The 15009-nt window shown below is 39.8% G+C and overlaps 1 protein-coding gene across 2 annotated transcripts; it reads left to right on the top strand.

Moving 5' to 3' along the window:
* The first annotated feature begins 1658 nt into the window (after positions 1–1658).
* Positions 1659–13085, top strand: tm128 (Transmembrane protein 128). Of its 2 annotated transcripts, none has more exons than XM_045705009.1 (5): positions 1659–1916; positions 8089–8221; positions 8677–8838; positions 11645–11753; positions 12415–13085. In XM_045705009.1, the coding sequence occupies exons 1-4, from the start codon at positions 1817–1819 to the stop codon at positions 11742–11744; spliced, it is 495 nt and encodes a 164-aa protein (XP_045560965.1). In that variant the 5' UTR covers positions 1659–1816; the 3' UTR covers positions 11745–11753; positions 12415–13085.
* Positions 13086–15009: the final 1924 nt, after the last annotated feature.

The raw sequence follows: 15009 nt of genomic DNA, 5'->3' as shown, positions 1-15009 counted from the left end.
TCCTGGGATTAGGGACAGAATTGTCATGTTCCCAAACAATGAAAACAGAGTTGTTGCTCCCCTGCTTGGACAGGATGGTTTGTGAGCCTGACCAGCGATTCAGGCATGCAGCCCCAACTCAAAAAACATAATAGATACATCATGCTTAACTGAGTTTGCCAAGCACTACAGTATTGATGTTAAAACAGAAGAGATGTTGGTGGCCAGAAACTTTCTTGCCCAGAAAAGAGAGGCTGGATGTCCTCCCAAAGATATGCTAGCTGGGCATAACCTCCTGGATGATGATATGTTTCCTTCTCGGAAGGAAATCATTCAGGTTGCCCTCACAATTATTGTGAGCATCTGCTCCTGTGAAAGGTCCTTCAGTGCACTGCCCCGGCTGCACTCCTGGTTGCGTAAGACAATGGGTCAGAAAAGGCTTGCAAGTCTTACAGCCATGTCAATTGAGGGTGAAGTGGTTGGGCCACTAAGCCACAATAGTGTCATTGACCGCTTTGCCACCTTTAAAATAGGTACACTTTGATGCGTCCACCCACAAAATAAGCATTAAAAGAGAAGCAGGAGGAGCAGTTCTGTAATATAGGTTGTAATATTTGTTTGGGATCTTACTTTGTCAGATTTTATTCCTAATTATTTTTCAGTTTTATTTTATTTAGCTCATTAGTTTAATTTAGTTTTGCCCCATTGTGGAAGATACTGTTTAAGATGTTCCATGTGTCTGAATTATTGGGTTAATTTTTAGCACCAATTAACAAAAGGGTGAAACTTAAATAAATCTTTTTTTCTAATGGTATAATATGTCTTCTCATTTTTCTCATTTCTCTCTCTTTCAAAATAAAATCCAAAAAGTATTTTGGCTACATAGTACAGCCATTTTTGTGCCTTCTGTTGGTGTTGGATGGATGGGGACAGAGTGGACTTTAATTTCTTTATTTGGATATAATTTAAGTAAGTCATATTAGATCAGTGTCTAACACAAACTATGAGACAGGTATACTTTTAGCCAACCTTGACCAAAACTAACCTTATTTTGATAGATTTTACACCCGTTGTTACTCAAAAAATACATGATGCAAAGACGTTTGGGGGCTTTAAAAAAAATTCTGGTGGAGTATGCCCAGACCCCCTAAAAGAGGCTTAGCCCCCCATCCATGAATCTCTAGTGACATCCCTGATCAGAAGTATCCGTTGCAAGAGAGGCAGATTTAGGTTGCCAGGGTCAGAGTTGTACAGAAAGTGTCATGCTGAGGCAGTGAAGAAAGTACAGGAATATGAGTCAAGGGGGATCCTGAGAGGCTCCTGGTGAGCAGTATACTTTTTGCCAGTACAGTACAGGGCCTACGAATTTAATGTGATTCAGTAAGGTTGGCTTTTTAGCGTTCATTGCCATGGTTATCAACTGTACCGTAGGAATGGAATGCAAATCACAGAAAATATTTGTTTTTGCGGCGGCAGCAGCAAAGTACTTCGGGTTACGAGATTTTACTGCTGCATTACAGGGGGTGTTGAATGGTGTGTCCCATCGCCTGGTGTGTAGGATTTAGATGGGGTTAAAATAGTGGAATGTGGTGGTGCTTTTTTTAATGAGTGTAGGGTTAATCGTTCGCAGGGTCATTTTTAATTTCGTTTTTCCTATTTTTGTATCACAAAGTGTAATGGATTGTATTATCCGGTCCAGTTGGTGGCGATAATGTAACATTATATTAGATGCCAACCGCCGTTAAGCACCGAATAATAAGAAGAAGTCAGTGGACGAGGGACCAGGAAACCACAGCAAGCTAGCCAGTCAGCTAAGACCAACACCCTGATATCAAACATGCTTGCTGATAGTCAATTCGTAAATCTACGAAATAGATTTAAGAAAGACGCTGAACTTCTCATGCAAGGGGTTTCAGCAGGTGACAGCAACGAAAAGAGTAAGTCAACGGTATACTTGAGCTATGAAAATTCGTTTGCTGCCCTCAGTTGCTAGCACAAAGAACTGAATTTCAAAAATAGTAAACGTATCAATGAATGAGACGTAAATAACATATTTGGTCTGTGTAGTTGCTTATTCAATTTCTTATTGCTATTAATATAAAGTTAACTTGCTAAAGTTGAGGCAATACGCCTCTACAGAACTGTAAGGAAAATCCTCTAGTTATCGTCAGCTGACGTTAGTGATTTCTCTCAAATGTAACGGTAGCTACATTTCTGCCTGCATTTATTATACAGCTGGCACATGAAGTATGGGCTGATATAGCCAACATTGTGCCATCAAACAGGAGGTCCAGTAGGCAGATTTGACAACAGAACACTTGTCTTAACTTTTGGGTTTAAACTGGGCAGCATGCCACTGATTCATGATTGTTGATTGTTTTCAAAAGCTGTGTCAACACTGCAACAACACGGTAGTTTCAGACTATACTTCTGTACTGGAGACTTAACCCAGTGTCTCCGTAAACTGATGTGACTGTTTCAGACTTAGGAAATGTACATTTTTCCTAAGCACTTCTCAGTAGTTGGTATTCAGACTTACCTTCTTCTTTAAGATTTTGTCAGACTACACCTATTGGTGTATTGCCGCCCCCTACTGTACGGGGTATTGAAACAAAAAATATTCCATTGCAGGAAGAGGGGGGGTGACCCGACAATATACAAAAAATTCATCAAAATCCATCACACCCCTTCAATCAGTTCACATCACATCCCTAAACAGGCTCAGGTGCCTGTGAGGATGGAGCATTCATCAACAGGATTACTTGTAATTCCTCTGCTGTAAAATCGCTGAGTTCCCCCCAAAAAACGTAGCCGTACTCACAATGATGCCTATTTCCGATTTCCTCATTGTTTGCGCTGTGTAGTTGATAACCAATGCAATAAAATGTCAGGATCCCTCTGTTGACAAGGAATATTATCTAATGTCTCTACTCCTACTACCATTAGTTCTTCAACTTCACTCCTTTCTTCCATTCTTCTCGCCACCTCCGCATAGGAGACATGCGGGAAAGCCCTTATACTTACCACCTCAGTCTCCTTCACCCTAACATGTTCCACGACCACAATTGCAGCATTTAGGCTCAGCTGGCACGCGATACCTCTCCTGTCTACATACAGTTGACACATTACCAAATATTTGGCATTTCTAACACTTCATGGGTTTGGGCACAAAGGCTCTCACATGGTATCTCATAAAACCCAAATACATGTGAGAAGGGAGAGACTCTTCATCAAAAAACAATAGAATGGACCATGCGGGTCAGTCGGTGTGCATCAAACACTTGATGCAATTCTTCACGTATATCCTTTGCTTTTACTTCTAGTGCCACCCCAGAGAAAACACCCTTGATAGGCGCCCTGCTTCGAAGATTCACACGCGACACATTCCAATCTGATATATTTTCTTGAGGCCCAGAGCACACTCCTTCTGTCTCATAGATACACAAAAAATGAAAATAAGCCCACTTCTCGTTACTCTGATCAACACTATGTCACCTGTTTATAGAGACTTCAATCGGATCTCCCAGGTAACAACATTGATCCAAAACCCTTACTCCGACTGAAAAATAATCATAACTAGGTTTGGATTTACTAGATTCCACTACCACTTTACTTCTCTTATTTCCTTTTGCATTCGCCACTGTAATCCAATCCTCACTCATCTCCACTCGACAAGCCATCGGATTCAAACAAACATCAACTTCTGCCAATTTCCTGCTGTTCCCAGTATTGGTCCCTTCTTCCCTCTTCAGACTTACCTTATGCAAGTGCGTAATGGGATTTGCAGGTGTGGGTCCCTTGCTTGCGCTGAATAAATTGAATTCAACTCTCATGGAGTTTTTATTCAGTAGTGTTTTAAGTACATTTATCTAAAGCCATCCATTTCAATTTGGTGTACCTTTTTTAGTTAGAATTTTCTCGACAGACTCCGTAGAATATATGGAGAGAACGGTTCAGAATATTAGGGATCAATGAAAGAAAGCCATGTAAATACACACATATTGGTCTTCTTTTCAGCATCAATTGGTAGATTGAAAAATACTATCTTGTATATTTTTGGGAGAGCCTTAATGCACAAAATATATTGGTGAATCAAAAATACTTGTTTGATTCATCCTGAAAGTTGCAATTGTTTAATCCATGAAATATTGGAAGTTGAGAAAAGTGTACAATAGGGGTTGAACAGTAGTCCTATAAAGCTGCCCTAACAATCCTCACTAATCACGGAACTGTGATGACAACGATCCAGTCGTCATGAATAGTGCTCCAGGTTTAAACTGCTACATATGGTCTGCGTTCCATAATGATTCAAATAGGCTACATGCCCCAAATATTTGTAAACGTGTAATACGTTAGTCTATGATCTACTTTTGCTCACGATCATCAGGAACAACCACAGGAACGTGACAGGAAAGAAAGTTAAATTATGTAATGGAATTATAGAAACTAACACTAAAGTCAGTGACAATTATAAATGTATGTGGTTATAACTGACGGTGGCTACCGATAGTGGCTAATATTTAACACGATACAAAAATACAGTGAAAAGTCTGGGCATATAATTAAAACATTCTAGAAGTCAACTCGGTAGGTTTGGCACTATACTGTAATTTATGCATGGCTAAAGAAATCAAAGTTCTGGGACAAAAAAATAAGAAGAAGAAGAAAAAAAGGGGTAGCCATGCTTTCCACCTGGCTACCCCTACCCCGGTCAACAGCCCTGCACCCCCCACAGCAACTTGCCCAACCTTCCCCCATTTCTCCTTCACCCAAATCCAGATTGCAGCTCTTTCTGAACATCAGCTAAATCTGGACCCCTACAAATCAGCTGAGCTAGACAATCTGGACCCTCTTTCTAAAATGATCCGCCGCAATTGTTGCAACCCCTATTACTAGCCTGTTCAAGCTCTCTTTCGTATAGTCTGAGATCCCTAAAGATTGGAAAGCTGCCGCGGTCATCCCCCTCTTCAAAGGGGGAGACACTCTAGACCCAAACTGTTATAGACCTATATCTATCCTGCCCTGCCTTTCTAAAATCTTCAAAAGCCAAGTTAACAAACAGATCAACGACCATTTCGAATCCCACCGTACCTTCTCCGCTATGCAATCTGGTTTCCGAGCTGGTCATGAGTGCACCTCAGCCACGCTCAAGATCCTAAACGATAGCATAACCACCATCGATAAAAGACAATACTGTGCAGCCATCTTCATCGACCTGGCCAAGGCTTTCGACTCTGTCAATTACCGCATTCTTATCGGCAGACTCAACAGCCTTGGTTTCTCAAATGTGCCATACAACACTCCTTCCGTGGCCTCCAACTGCTCTTAAATGCAAGTAAAACTAAATGCATGCTCTTCAACTGATCGCTGCCCGCACCTGCCCGCCCGTCTAGCATCAGTACTCTGGACGGCTCTGACTTAGAATATGTGGACAACTACAAATACCTAGGTGTCTGTCTAGACTGTAAACTCTCCTTCCAGACTCACATTAAGCATCTCTAATCCAAAGTTAAATCTAGAATCGGCTTCTTATTTCGCAACAAAGCATCCTTCACTCATGCTGCCAAACATACCTTCGTAAAACTGACTATCCAACCCATCCTTGACTTCAGCGATGCCATTTACAAAATATCCTCCAACTCTCCACTCAGCAAACTGGATGCAGTCTATCACAGTGCCATCTGTTTTGTCACCAAAGCCCCATATACTACCCACCACTGCGACCTGTATGCTCTCGTTGGCTGGCCCTCGCTTCATATTTGTCGCCAAACCCACTGGCTCCAGGTCATGTGTAAGTATTTTCTAGGTAAAGCCGCGCCTTATCTCAGGTCACTGGTCACCATAGCAGGACCCACCCGTAGCATGCGCTCCAGCAGGTATATTTCACTGGCTATCCCCAAAGCCAACTCCTCCATTGGCTGCCTTTCTTTCCAGTTCTCTGCTGCCAATGACTGGAAAGAATTGCAAAAATCACTGAAGCTGGAGAATCATATCTTCCTCACTAACTTTAAGCATCAGCTGTCAGAGCAGCTTACCGATCATTGCACCTGTACACAGCCCATCTGTAAATAGCCCACCCAACTACCTCATCCCCATATTGTTATTTATTTTTTTGCTCCTTTGCACCCCAGTATCTCTACTTGCACATTCATTTTCTGCACATCTATCACTCCAGTGCTTAATTGCTAAATTGTAATTATTTCGCCACTATGGCCTATTTATTGCCTTACCTCCCTAATCTTACTACATTTGCACACACTGTATATAGATTTTTCTATTGTGTTATTGACTGTATATTTGTTTATCCAATGTGTAACTCTGTTGTTTGTGCTGCACTTCTTTGCTTAATCTTGGCCAGGTCGCAGTTGTAAATGAGAACTTGTTCTCAACTGGCCTACCTGGTTAAATAAAGGTGAAAAAAAAAAACTATAGCTTGGGTCTCCAAATTTCATCCATGCAAATTATAAAGCCAGCATTTCATTAATTTCACTGTGGAAAAGGTGATGTGTTGGTATGCTTCATTTTGCTACCATATGACTGGTTTCACATATGTCTCCAGGGGTAGATGTAAAACAATTGTCATTTATATTTACAGTCCCCTTAGCCAAACGGCTTACTGATTTACCTAGCACTTATCAATAGTGGTACAGTAGGTCTTATCAATTTGTAAATGACAGTGCATAGAGAATGGTATTATTTCCATCATAAAAAAATTAAGTAGATTTTGTTCCACCGACAAGCTCAACCTTTTTCATCGCATATAAAGGTAGTGGAATTATGAGGGAATTAGGTCAATGTCAGAATATGGTGTGTCTGTAGACATACCTCCACCACACATTCATTTCTTTGATCTCCACCCCAAACGAATAGCATGCTATTCTTAAAAAATATATATTATCATTATTATAAATCATTTTTTTGTATTACTTTTGACCCCTTTTTCTCCCCAATTTTGTGATATCCAATTGGTAGGTTCAGTCTTGTCCCATCGCTGCAACTCCCGTAAGGACTCGGAAGAAGCGAAGGTCGAGAGCCATGCATCCTCCGAAACACGACCCCGCCAAGCCGCACTGCTTCTTGACACACTGCTTGCTTAACCCGGAAGCCAGCCGGACCAATGTGTCGGAGGAAACACCATACCCTTGCGACCAAAGTTAGCATGCATGCGCCCGGCCGCCACAAGGAGTCACTAGAACGCAAACGGTCAAGGATAAACCCTCCCCTAACCAGGACGATGCTGGGCCAATTGTGTGCCGCCTCATGGGTGTCGCGGCCGGCTGTGACAGATGGGATCAAACCCGGATCTGTAGTGATGCTTCTAGCACTGCGATGCAGTGCCTTAAACAGCTGCGCCACTCGGGAGGCCCGTAGCATGCTATTCTCATTCTTAAGTTCAAGGTCAGAATAAGCGTAGAGAGAAAAGGGCATAAAAAGGGAATTATGTTCCATTTACTGTATTTGCGCTTAACTCGTCGGAGTGCCCCCTTAAAAGAAACAGCAGACCAATCATTGGCTGGCTGGATGATCCAGTCCAGGCTATTCTTTTACGCTGACAATATTTTTTGCTAAATTATTGTGAAATATTTACTCCTTTTTTATACTATTAAATTACCTTTTAAAGAGTAGAGTAAATGTTTGTAAATTAGAGATTAATAAATAGGCTTTTCAAAAAGTACGCTTATAGCATGAGGGGCAGTTTAATCCTGAAATGTATTGAATCTTAAAAGGTGTGGCGGATTGGGCACCTTCTGTTCTCATATTCTGGTGTAAATTCTATCAGGTTTCATAGCCTCTTTGTACACTTTTGCCTTGTTGCATTAGTGGTGACCAGGTCTTTGGCATGAAGACAATATTCAGTATTTAACTCAGTGATGCTGATTAGTAGGCTGTAGCCTAGGCTATCGTCATACATAGGCCTAGCTAGATTGTGTAGCACCCTTCAACAAATCCCAAAACATTCAACTGTGTGGGAGCAAATAATCACACACTGTCTCTAGGCCTTTTGTGTTTCTTTTGAAATGAAAAACCTACTCATTGTGAACAAGTGATGATGTAGGACCAGGCCTACTGCATTCCCAATGACCATGGAATTTTGTCTCAAACTTGCAGGTCAAGAAGAGAAAGATGCCAAACCACTTCCTCGGATCAACCGCCATTCCGTCTTCTGGATTGTGGCTTCTGTCGGATTGACTTACTATTTTGACTTCCTCCGCGTCATCACGGAGAATGGCGATATTAGAAGGTGTTGTAGTGATGAGAAAACCTTTTTGTACTCAAACTAATCCAGCTAAATTGAAGATAAAAGGGGACAAGGTGTGTGTGTGTGTGTATAGGTCTTTGCAGTAGGTCATCTGTGATTTAGTAATCAAAAGGGGTCGTCAGCCTGGATCCAGAATGGATAATTTTATCTCTGGATTGTAGTCTTGAATCGCTCCTATTGAAGTGAATTCCACTGGCCAGAAAATAACCAACATTCTGTTTGGTCTTAGGTTACTAAAGGGTAGATTGGTCACTGTAATTGGAAAAGTACCAAATATTGTGCGTATTTGTTCCTTTTTGGTTAGGCAGGCTTTTATTCATGCAGGATTATCTATTATCTGCTTACAGAAAAGTATTTATGATGGCATTTCATGAAAGAACCAAACCACAAGTTCCTGTCATGTATTTGCTGCTTATGTGCTTTGTTTTGTTTTCCAGCTGGTGGTTCAATGTTGGTGTGATACTGCTGGGAATATGCCTAGCTTTGGCCATGTTTTGCATCGTATACCTGGAGTGGTTTAAGGGAATACAGCACTATGATCATGAGTACCCTGCTATTCCCCCTATCACCACAGCAGCCTTCCTCGCAGCGTCATGCAGGTAATACATGGATACATGCTAACCCATTCATAGACGCTAACTACAGTGCCTTCAGAAAGTATTCACACGCCCCTCGACTTTTCCTCATGTTGTTACAGCCTAAATTGAAAATGTATTAAATTGAGATTATGCGTCACTGGTCTAGACACAATACCCTATATTGTTGAAGTGGAATCATTTTTTTGACATTTTTACAAATTAATACAAAATGGAAAGCTGAAATGTCTTTAGTAATAAGTATTCAACCCCTTTGTTATGGCAAGCCTAAATAAATTCAGGAAAAATTGTATAAGTTAACATGATTTTTGAATGACTACTTCGTCTATTTATTCCACACATACAATTATCTGTAAGATCCCTCAGTCGAGAAGTGAATTTCAAAGACAGATTCAACCACAAAGATCAGGGAGGTTTTCCAATGCCTCGCTAAGGGCGGCACCTATTGGTAGATGGGTAAAAATAATAATAAAGCAGACATTGAATATCTCTTTGAGCATAGTGAAGTTATTAATTACACTTTGGATGGTGTATCAATACACCCAGTCACTGTAAAGATACAGGCATCCTTCCTAAATCAGTTGCCAGAGAGGAATGTATGAGGGATTTCACAATGAGACCAATGGGGATTTTAAAACAGTTAGAGTTTAATGGCTGTGATAGGAGAAAACTGAGGATGGATCAACAACATTGTAGTTACTTCACAATACTATCTTAAATGACAGAGTGAAAAGATGGAAGCCTGTACAGAATAAAATATTCCAAAACATGCATCCTGTTTGCAATAAGCCACTAAAGTAAAACTGTCAAAAATGTGGCAAAGAAATTAGCTTCATGTTCTGAATACAAAGCGTTAGGTTTGGGGCAAATCCAATACAACACATCACTGAGTACCACTCTTCATATTTTCAAGTATGGTGGTGGCTGCATCATGTTATGGGTATGCTTTTCATCTGCAAGGACTAGGGAGTTTTTTGGGGGGGATAAAAAGAAACGGAATAGAGCTAAGCACAGGCAAATCCTAGAAAACCTGGTTCAGTCTGTTTCCAAGAGACACTGGCAGACATTCACCTTCCAGCAGGACTATCTAAAACACAAGGCCAAATATACGCTGGAGTTGCTTACCAAAACGACAATGAATGTTCCTTCGTGGCCTAGTTACATTTTTTACTTAAATCAGCTTGAAAATCTAATGCGAGAATTGAAAATGGCTGTCAATAAATGTTAGAATCACTTTTTTCAGCGATTACAGCAGTGAGTCTTTCTGGATAAGTCTCAAAGAGCTTGAATAATTTTTTGAAATAATAATGTAAAAATATTGTACAATCCAGGTGTGCAAAGCTCTTAGACTTATCCAGAAAGACTCACGGCTGTAATCGCTGCCAAAAGTGATTCTAACATTTATTGATTGACTCAGGGGTGTGAACACTTAGGTAAATTAGATATTTCTGTATTTCATTTTCAAAAAATGTCTATAAACATGTTTTAATTTTGTCATTATAGTAAAAAAACTTTGTCACCTGGTAAAATAAGACATCTGAGATTTTGTGTGTAGATGGTAGAGAAAAAAATCTGTTTAATAAATATTTTTATTCCGGCTGTAACATAACTCTTAATAGCCACTACTCTTAAACCTTTGGATGCAGTCTACCATAGCAGCCTTTGCTTTATCACAAGTGATGTCTTAATACGCATCACTGCATCCCATATCAATAGGTTAGCCAGTCCTCTTTAAAATCCCGTAGATCACTTCATTGCTGCCTTTTTGTTTACAATGCTCTAAGCTTCCGACTTACCTAACTTCATTGTTAAATTGTAAGAACATGAAATACCAAACCCGTTCACAGGGTTGGTTAACTCTTTCTCTAGTCTCCACTGAACTAGGTAAATCTGGTTTTAGTTTAAACACTCCACATTTTTGGAATTACAAGGGCAGTTTAAAACCCTGCTGAGAAATGAGTTCACCAAGGTGTGCAATTGTTTTGATTGACTTTAATAATTTGTTTATGATGCATGTGATGTTTGGTTTTCTAATATAATTTACTTGTTATTTTATGTCCTCAACACACCATTGAAAATAAGTCAAGGAGTATGAATACTTTCTGAAAGCACTGTACCTTTTAGCGCATATTGACAATAGTATCTTCTGACCGGTGGAGTTTTGTTAAGACCCCCGGCGCTCGTTCTGAACTTTAAAACACATTGCTTGCGGTACGGTTTTGGAAAGATAAGGAACGTAACTTTCATGTCAGTGATTAATCATTTTCAAAAACAAAAGGTTACGTTACACACCTTTTAATAGGTTGAGGGATAGTGTTCCCACATGGCAATATCTCCAGGTTACAGTGCTTGTTTACGGAAGACAAACAGAAGACATAGTTAATTAGCACAGGCAACCGCCTATCTAGGGTGCTCCGAACACCTGTGTGTGAGCGTAACTGTGGAGGAAGTGTAGTTCGTCAACTGGAGGCACGCACAGCTTGTGGATCTGTGTAAAGCTGCTACAGAAAGTGTATCTTTTTTATTTGAAAGATTCTTTCTCGTTGATATGAAAGATAAAGGGGCATATGCAAACAATGATTATTGACGCTTCTAAACGTTAAAACACAGCGCTGGAATTGTAGCTCACACGCAGCCAACTGTGGGTGAAGCTAACCGCTGAAAACCCTACTGATAAGGGTTTTAGAGTTAATTTCTAGCTAATTACATAATGCTTTCGGTTAGTAAGTTGTAAGACTATTTTACAATCTCTCCAATGGTAATCAGAATGATCTTGGTCTCAAGCACATTTGTTTTTTCTTCTCCCCAGTTTTAATATAGCACTGTGGCCTGTGTGGTCGTTCCTCACCCCTGTCCTCCTGTTTACCCAGTTCATGGGAGTTGTTATGCTCATATCAATGCTTGGGTAAGATGTTAAGGTAAGATGTCAACATTTAAATAAAGATGCTCTTATGAGCCAACAATATAGATTGTGTAAGAATCGGTATTATAAACAATATTGTTAATCGTTAAATCCAATACCTTCTATCGCTCCATAATGCAAATCCAGATGGAATAAAACATTTTAGAATCCTATGAATCTCAATGTAGTTTTATTGTGTAAGAATTGGTATTGTTAGTATTTGTTAATTCCGATACTTATCCCTAATTTCAAAATGATATTATACTGAACAAAAATATAAACGTGTTGGTCCCATGTTTCATGAGGTGAAATAAAAGATCCCATACGTTTTCCATATGCACAAAAAGCTTATTTCTCCAATTTTGTGCACATATTTGGTTACATCTGTTAGTGAGCATTTCTCCTTTGCCAAGATAATCCATCCATCTGACATCAAGAAGCTGATTAAACAGCATGATCATTACACAGGTGCACCTTGTGCTGGTGACAATAAAAGGCCACTAAAATGTGAAGTTTTGTCACAACACAATGTCTCAAGTTTTGAGGGAGTGTACAATTGGCATGCTGACCGCAGGAATGTTCACCAGAGCTTTTGCCAAATAATGTAATGTTAATTTCTTTACTATACTTCATTTTAAAGAATTTGGTAGTACTTCTAACTGGCCTCACAACTGCAGACCACATAGAACCACGCCAGCCCAGGACCTCCACATCCAGCTTCTTCACCTGCGGGATTGTCTGAGACCAGCCACCTAGACAACTGATGAAACTGTGGAGTATTTATTTTTGTAATAAAGCCCTTGTGTGGGGAAAACTCACTCTGATTTGGTGGGACCTGGTTCCTCAAGTGTGTGGGCCGATGCCCTCCCAGGCCCACCCGTGGCTGCACCCCTGCCCAGTCATGAAATCCATCGATTAGGGACAAATTTATTTCAATTGAATGATTTCCTTATATGAACTGTAACTCAGTAAAATCGTTGAAATTGTACCATGTTGCGTTCATATGCTTGTTCAGAGAGCTTAAGTACCAATAATAACTAAGTACCTACTTCGGAATGCAATTATTGTTTATTTTACAGTACTAAAGCCTCGACATAAAGTGAATGACTACAGTTTGACTTAAAAAAAAAAAAAATACATGCATATATATTTAATAAATTAAAGCATTTTAAGTGCTTTAATAGTTTTTGTATAAATGTTTAGTTTTCTTTGTGATTCAGAAAGCTTTTGTGCTATTAAGTGTAAATGTGTCTGCTTAAATTCTGTAAAATATTTTGACAACTTTTTGTTATATGTGCATTGTTGCTAATGTCAACCTTGTTGGCAAAAAGACTAACCTTCAAAGTCATTGATATGAACTTGAGTCTTTCTTTGGTAATATTGTGTTTATAATGGGTCTGAACAAACTTCTTTCCCACCAGTGGTGTTTCCACAAAACTGATTTATTGTGGATAAAAATCAGTGCCTGTCAAGGTAGTGCACACAACATGTACTTTAACGCTTAAGTTTTCATATAGGCTTACTGAACAAACATCTAAAGTTCAATGTGTTTCCATCGCATTTTCAAATCTAGCGATAGTTTTGTCACACAAATTTGCGTTAAATAGCAAATGTGCCTCCTCCTGGCACATGCGCTCTAGCCAACAGTTAGCATATACAGTAGGCTAGTCTACATGATGAGATTATGAATAAAAGCGATAATATTTTTATTTGTCGAACTGCAGTCAAGCATCGATCATCATGTCACCAGAATAAGACCCTCGAAATGTATTGGAATGGAGCATCAAGATCACCATGCACTTTCACCACCCAGTGAAGTTCAACAGAATTAATTTAATCTGTAGCCTAATAAACTGCATGGTTTTCCGAGTCGTAGTGGGATGACCACACATATCATCGCGTGACTCCAAGTTTACTTTAATATGATGGTTATTATATCAATAATTCGTTGTAATACATTTTACAGACAAACATAACCCACCATACAATGACGAAAGGGAAGTTGGAACGCCACCATGCATGCCCAACAAAATAGTTTGGCGAGATGAACTGATGGCAAACGATGAGCAAAATGACTGCTTCCAATCGAATCTAAATGTTCAGAAACATTTTCCATATGCACAAAAAGCTTATTTCTCCAGATTTGTGCACATATTTGGTTACAGATGTGCTCTCTGGTTTTGTGATGAAACAAAGGTGTGGTTGAATTTATTTTGTCACTGTCTTCTTGTTTTCTCAGCCTTAGGCCTATATATCACGGTGTAAAGGCATATGAACTAACAGGTTATAAAGCAAATGTCACACCTGTTCCAGCTCCCTCTCTCCAGCGCTCGTCGCTGGTCTATAAACCGCTGGTCTACTAACCACTGGCCCTGGAAACCATTATTACGCACACCTGGACTTCATCACCTTGATTACCTTCCCTTTATTTAACCCTCAGTAGCATTAGTCATCAGGCAGTATTGGTTTGTGTTCACGTTCAGTATGCGTCTCCTATTTTGTTTAGCTGCCTTTTTATCATTACATACTCACCTTCTGCACCTGTCTTCCTTACAGCAAACAATGCAATTATCACAACACATAAATTGTAATATGGCTTTTTTTCCTGGCTTGGCTTCCCCAGGGATTTAACTCACGCACCGCTTTTGCAGCAAACATGTTCCTCACTCGCTAGGAACGTCTTTCCCCCAACGTTATAATGAAAAAGGACACTTAGGACACTCTTTTTATGCCATTTTATCCGGTGGGCGTTGCTATACATCACGGTGGTCGTAGATTTCAGCGTGCGTTAGTGAAAATCCATAAATGTATAATTATTTTGCAATTTATATCTATAGGCTACATTGAGGTTTTGCTTTCATTATTTTAGGCTATCTGGCATTAGTGTATAAGCCTACATTTTAGGGCCTAACTGTACACTCTAAAAAGAAAAGGTTCCTTGAAGATCCTTTAGGATAACTTCAGTATTTTGACGTCTGGATGAAAGGCGTGCCCGTAGTAAACTGCCTGCTACTCAGGCTCAGAAGGTAGGATATGCATATTATTAGTAGATTTGGATTGAGTTTCTAAAACTGTTTGAATGATGTCTGTGAGTATACCAGAACTCATATGGCAGGCAGAAAAACCTGAGAAAAATCCAACCAGGAAGTGTGGAAATCTGAGGTTTGTAGTTTTTCAAGTGATTGCCTATACAGTATACAGTAACTTAGGGTTAATTTTGCACTTCCTAAGGCTTCCACTAGATGTCAACAGTCTTTAGAACCTTGTTTCAT

This window comes from Salmo salar, chromosome ssa22 (assembly GCF_905237065.1).
Source record: "Salmo salar chromosome ssa22, Ssal_v3.1, whole genome shotgun sequence".
In the NCBI taxonomy this organism is placed as follows: Eukaryota; Metazoa; Chordata; class Actinopteri; order Salmoniformes; family Salmonidae; genus Salmo; species Salmo salar.
The sequence above is the reverse complement of the archived record's forward strand: the minus strand, read 5'-3'. Positions and strand labels throughout refer to the sequence as shown.